The sequence below is a fragment of the Monoraphidium neglectum genome, assembly GCF_000611645.1.
Source record: "Monoraphidium neglectum strain SAG 48.87 unplaced genomic scaffold scaffold02873, whole genome shotgun sequence".
In the NCBI taxonomy this organism is placed as follows: Eukaryota; Viridiplantae; Chlorophyta; class Chlorophyceae; order Sphaeropleales; family Selenastraceae; genus Monoraphidium; species Monoraphidium neglectum.
This window is the reverse complement of record NW_014010755.1, coordinates 2,723-8,898: the sequence shown is the minus strand read 5'-3', so window position 1 is coordinate 8,898 and position 6,176 is coordinate 2,723. Positions and strand designations below refer to the sequence as shown.

At 63.8% G+C, this 6,176-nt stretch overlaps 2 protein-coding genes across 2 annotated transcripts; one reads left to right on the top strand and one right to left on the bottom strand.

Annotated features, from left to right (window-relative positions):
* Positions 1 to 25: 25 nt before the first annotated feature.
* On the top strand, positions 26 to 3,679 carry MNEG_11712 (Conserved oligomeric Golgi complex subunit 4; the record flags this gene model as incomplete). The annotated part of the gene is made up of 8 exons (XM_014039817.1): positions 26 to 37; positions 371 to 529; positions 1,057 to 1,147; positions 1,395 to 1,508; positions 1,971 to 2,113; positions 2,623 to 2,799; positions 3,051 to 3,272; positions 3,518 to 3,679. The coding sequence occupies 8 exons, from the start codon at positions 26 to 28 to the stop codon at positions 3,677 to 3,679; spliced, it is 1,080 nt and encodes a 359-aa protein (XP_013895271.1).
* Positions 3,680 to 4,755: 1,076 nt separating this feature from the next.
* On the bottom strand, positions 4,756 to 5,133 carry MNEG_11711 (hypothetical protein; the record flags this gene model as incomplete). The annotated part of the gene is made up of 1 exon (XM_014039816.1): positions 4,756 to 5,133. A coding segment is annotated over one exon (378 nt), but the record flags the coding sequence as incomplete, so codon positions are not given.
* Between the last annotated feature and the right edge of the window lie 1,043 nt (positions 5,134 to 6,176).

The window sequence follows — 6,176 nt, the reverse complement described above, 5'->3', positions numbered from 1 at the left end:
GGGGGTGCTTGCGTGATTCAAGGTCATGTTTCGTAAGGTGAGGGTGGCGCGTGGCTGCTGGGTTTGTCAACAAGATAGATGAAAGAGGGACGGGAGGGTTTTCCGCGGTGCGCCCCTGCCTTCTACCAGCCTCGTATGCAGACTGTGTGCCTGATCGACAGCGGCAGCAGCACGTCACACGACAGAATCTCATCAAGGCGTAGACCCCACCAATACACACGATCAAACCACACACGCACACACTCTCACACACACACACACACACACAAACCCCCACAAAGAGCGTCCGTCCCACATATCTTCACTCCCTGCCCCCAGCTCATCAGATCAATCTGCACACCCACCACAACCACTGAACCCTCAACCTCAGGTGCCCGGCGCCCTGACGAGCAGCATGGTGGACGATGCCTTCTACATCCTCAAGAAGTGCGGCGCGCGGGCCCTGGCCACGGGCAGCGTGCAGTGCGTGGCGGCGCTGGTGGGGGAGCTCAACGACAGCTTGGCCAACACATACAGGGCCGCGCTGCAGGTGCGCGTGTGTTGGGTGTACGCGCGTTTTGGAAAACGGGTATGTACTTGGGCACTTCGGTACTTGGGCGTGGCTGTGTGTGTGTGTGTGTGTGTGTGTGTTTGTGGCAGTGTTGCTGATGTTGGAATTGCTCAGCTGGGCAGCATTCATACACATGATTGCGGCACCGATGTTGGTGTGTTGGGCCAGAATTATGGGCAGACCAAGCCTGGGGGGGGGAGATGATAGGGTGTGCGGCTTTGCCTGTGTATGGGAATTGGTGCTTGAGGGGCTATCTGCACTGCAGCCCGCTTCACACGACAGGGCTGCACTCCTGGGCAGAGCGTTTGCAGGGCCGACCACGGCCGCGACGCAGCTCTCCTTGTGGAGGACATGCAGGCGCTCCCTAGAGCTGCGGCCGCGCCTGTGGCAGGCACCCAGTGTGTGCTAGGGGCACCAAGCGGCAAGACAGGGCAAGGATGCCGCCCACCTGAGCGCGTGCGCGTCGGCCCGCCCCACAATCGACCCTTGCGTTTCACACTTTGCAGAGCCGCCTGGCCGGCGGGCCCGCGCGTCTGGTGGCTGCGGCGCCACAGGCGCCTGGCGGGCCGCCTGCGGCGCTCGACGCGGCGGCCGCGGGTGAGGCCGCTACGATTATATTCTTGGGGTTCAAGGGGGCACACACGCTATTCATCCACACGCCCACAAGTAATGCAGGCTCAGCTCAGGTTCTGAGAGTTGCAGCGATGGTCTTCAAGGCTCTAATTGCACACCTAAGCACAGTTGTTCTGCCAATACGCTGCCCGCTCATTTTCTATCCACTGTCGTCCACTCCTGCCCCCACATCTCGCACCGCACACGCACGCACGCGTGACCCCACCCCCAGCCGCCGCAACGGAGCACGCCGTCGCGATCAACAACGCTGACGTCAGCGCTGACTACGCGGCGAAGCTGCGCCACGAGCTGGAGGGCATGGCTGAGAGGGTGTTCCCGGGAGTGGGTGAGCACAGGGACCGCTGGGGCTGCCGCCTGCCGCAGCAGCAGCTTCCAAGGAGTGTGGGGGTGTTGTTGAGCGGCGTGCCGTGATGCGTGGCGGTGTATTCCCAAGAAAGTGGGCATGTTTGCAGGGTGCTGTGAAGCTTGAGGAGGGGGGGGGGTGTGGAGGTGGGGGCATCGGCAGGGACAGCAGGCGGGCATCGTCAGGGTAGGGGCGGCCGGCTGCGTTAGCGTGGATGGCGCTGCGCTGCGGCAGCCGGGAGGGCGACGCTCGGCTCCGCGGGCTGCATCGTGCTGGGCCGTCCTGCAGTCTGCTGAAGGCCGGCGCGCATCCCTGCATGAGAGTGCGCTCTGACTGCAGAGTCCTCCAGCCCCTCGCTCCCCCGAGCCCACACCACCCGGCCGTCTTCCCCCACCGACCCCGAGCCCCGGCGCGCGACCACCCCCTTCTCACCCGTATTTTTAGGCGAGAGGGAGCGCGTGCGGTCCGTGCTGTCTGACCTGACGAAGACGGGCGGCGACTTCCGCTCCCTGGCCACGCGGGCGCTGGAGGCGCTCAGCGACGCGCTGCTGCCGCGGCTGAGGGCCGCGCTGGACCAAGTCGGGGCGGTGGGTTGGGCCCTGGAAGTGGCAGCAGGGGGGTATGGGAGTGTTGCTTGTGTGTAGGGGGTAAACCCCCGGGCCCCTTGGGGCAAAAAAACCAGATTAGCTGCTAACAACATGAGCGAAAGATTTGTTGGTTTTTGAACAGAAGAACAAATCTCAGCGGATGTCGCGCCTTCGGTGGCTGGGTGTCGTGGTAGTGATGGAAGACGGGGTCAGCCCCAGGGAAAATGGTGGGCGGTGGGTGACCGCCATGGAAGCTGGCATGCAACTCTATGCAACACAGGGTGGTTCGTCCCTCTACCCCCACCCTTTTCTGCTGCTGTCCGCTCAACTCGAACCCCACCGTCCCATGCCCCTGAATAAACACCCTGAAAGAAGCACGTCCAATACGACTCTCTGCACGAGGAAACCGAGTCAGCCCCAAACCACGTGTAACCCCGTAACCCCCGAAACCCCCATACCCCCGTAACCCCCATAACCCCCGCAACCCCCGTAACCCCCGGAAACTCCAGGCCAGCTACCTCCTGGGCGACGATGACTACCTGCAGGCCGAGGCCGAGGACGGCTGGGTGGGGCGGCTGCTGGCTGCCCTGGACGGCCAGCTGAGGTGGCTGCAGCCGCGGCTGACCCCTGGGGCATGGGAGGGTCTGTTCCACTCGCTGCTGGACAAGCTGCTGGCACGCCTGGAGGTGAGCGGGAGGGGGGGGGCACAAGTTGGGTAGTGAAAGTGGACAGTGTAACGGCACGAGGGGTTGCCGATGAGGAGGAGCAAAGTTCCTGTTGGGGCTCAACGGCTTGCATTTCAGAGACGTTGCATTATGGATGTCCTCCAATCTGGGAGGTGAGATGCAGTCACACACTAATTGTGTGTGTGTGTGTGTGTGTGTGTGTGTTCATCTATCTCACACTCTCACACAACCACGCGCACTCGTGATGGCAGGTCCTCTTGAGCCGCAAGCAGTTCAGCCAGCTGGGGGGCCTCCAGCTGGACCGGGACGTGCGGGCCCTGGTGGCGGCCACGGGGGAGATGACATCACGCACAGTCAGGGACAAGTTCGCGCGGCTCACGCAGGCGGGTCCTATGCGTTTGGCTGGGGAGGCAGTCAGGATCGGTGGTGGTGGCGCAGGCGGGGGTCGGCTGCCGCACCACAACACGCATGTTGTGAGGGGCCCTAACCTCAATGGCCGACCTGCCCTGCAGACCTACACCTCTCCGGACCACCGACCCATCTGCTTCTCACCCCTCCCGCCCCTCCCACTGCAACAAAGCACTCCAACCAACGACCCCAACCCATTCTCTCCCCCTTAGAACCACCACAGTTACCGCCACTATCCCAACAAGCTACCCTACCATCATCATCAACACCTGCCACCCTATCAAACCTCACACCCCCCTTTCACACCCAGATGGCCACCGTCCTGAGCCTGGAGTCAGTCCAGGAATTCCTGGACTACTGGGGGGACGACGCCGGCCACATCACCTGGCGCCTCACGCCCGCCGAGGTGCGCGCGGTGCTGGCGCAGCGCCAGGACTTTGCGCGCGACGTCATCGCGGCGCTGCCCCTCTGACCAAACACGGGCCGGCTGCCTGCGGTCAAGGGACCCACGCGGCGCTCCAGGGTCCCCTTGTAATCACACCACTGGCCGTTGTCTCCCAAAACAGCAAAAAAACTCTGAAACTAACCCACTGCCGGGGAATGGGGTTGCATCGCTCCTGCATCCTATTGAGTTTTGACATGTGCTGCGAGCTTTGGGGCCGAGTAGCTTGCAAGGGTTAATGACAGTGATCAGCAACATGCTTCATGGGGATTACATGGTTTGTGATGCCACATGCTCCTGCGGTGCAGCCGCCGGCCTGGCGCCTGCTTCATAGACTTGGCGCGTGCAGGGTTCTGGCACGCGCCAATTCTCCAAATACCGACAGTTCCACACGCATATTCGCGCGGCAAATGCGTGGCACGTGCATGCGCGCGCACACGTCAAATAAGACCAAATTATTATGGATGCTGGTTTGTCCCGCGCCGTGTGCAGAGCGGGTCCGGGTGCAGTGCTGCCGCCAAGTTGTTGTGATGAGGAGTGCCGTCCCAAGCGCAGACAAGGGTCAGGTGTGCCCATGGGTTTGGGGCAGATGCCGGGCAGCTGCCCGCCGATGGAAGTGAGCGTTCCACAAAGCGCAAATCCCTGGCCAATGCAGTTGAGAGCAGCTGGCGCCGCCGGCTTTGCCGTACGGAGCAATCAGTGGCAAAAGATATTCAGACGGTGCCTCGCAGCCAGAGGGCAGAGGCCAGCGGTTGCGCAGCCTGACGCGGCGGCGAGGGCATTGCCGCAACAGCGGGCGCAGCGGGGCCACCGGCAGAGCGCAAGGGGCCGTGGGGACGCGTGCGCACGCGAGGGTGCGCGTGCCGACGGCGGGTTTTTGATGGGACTGCCGGCCGAAAGCACAGAGCAGAACATGACAAAAACATGCAGCTTCGGCTGCCTGCCAATTGGCCTGCGGCATTGGCGCACGCCCGCGGGCCACAAGAATAATTGCGTTTTGATTCCCAGCCGGTGCGACAATAGAACAAGTCAAACGGTCAACAATCAGCCATTTTATCTGACACGCATCAGCGGTGGCTCCGTCGCTGATGCGGGTCGGAGCGGCCTCACGGCTGCTGCCAACCCCTGCATTCGCCATCCCCGTCCCTGCCGCCCATGCGTCTGCCTCCGCCTCCGCCTGCGCCCCCGCAGCCCGTCTCCTTCGCTTCCAGGCTCTCCCCCAACTCGGCTATCTGCGGCAGCGGGCCCGACCGCATGTGCTGCGAAGACAGCGGGGCGCTCGCTCCCTCGCCGCCGCCGCCGCCGCCGCTGCCCGCCGGGCTGGTGGCTGACTCACCGCCGAGCGGGCTGTGGCCGCTGCTGACGGGGCTCCACGGCGGGGGGGCATCGTCTGAGTCATCCAGTGAGTCATCCAGATAATAGGACCTGTCAGGGGGCCGCTGCTGCTGCTGCTGCTGCTGTTGCTGTTGGGGGTTGTGCTGTCCCTGGCGTGGGCGTGGGGAGACAAGTAAGTGGAGGGGAGGGTGAGCGAATGGTCGTCTCAGTGCAAAGCGTCGAAGTGACTTCACCGCTGCTGATGGCTGATGTGACAGGGCTGCGAGGAGACACCGAGTGCCAGGCAGGCAGGCGGGGTGGGGGCGAAGAGAGGTGGAATGGCGAAGGAAGGGGATGACGGTGGAGGGGGTGGCCCGGGGGTGTCGGCGGGCCGAGCACTGGCCGCGGGTGCCGTGCAAAACAGCCGCTGCACCGGCTGCGAGCGCCGCAGCCTGGGTGCGGGCGCGACGAGCCAGGGGGAGCGGAGGGCGCCGGGGCGGAGCAGCCTCCCGACAAACTGCCTCACCCGGCTACGAGCAGGGGTGCGCTATAACAAAGCAGCGATGCGATGTGAAACTTCCAACGCCGCAAACGCACTTTACAGTCAATTCAGCCACCCATTCAACCCTCACGCCGACCAGGAAACCAACACACATCCAACACACCTGCACACACAACAGCACCCACCAACACCTGCCCCTCCACCCGCCCACACCCACACCCACACCGAACACCCCACACTCGCCTGCCCTGCCTCCATGCCAATTACGGCGGCTGCGCTGCCGTTCCCCGTGCCGTTGCCGCGTGACGCCCCTGTGCCCGCTGGGATGCCGGTGGGGGGCGGCCGCGTGCGCGGCACCACGCGCAGCGGCGGGGTGGGGCGCGGGTCGACGGCGCGCATGGCCAGCAGCTCCCGCAGCACTTCAGCGAAGCACGGCCTGGCCGGACGTCCAATAGGAGGTTTGAGGGGTCGCATGCGAAATTGTGAAGGCGGGTTTATGAGTGCCAGTTGTTACAAAGCCAAGCGTGTCGTGTCTGTTTTGATTGGATTTGGAGGGAACAGGCTGCTGCAGGGGCAGCGGTGTGGCAGTCTTCAAGGGTGAAGCACACATCCACTGTCGCGTCAGGCCGCCAGCCGCGCTCCGCCCCGACCTCACCCTAACCCCTTCCTCCACCACCCTCTACCCCCCTCCCCTCTCCAGACCCCCAATAC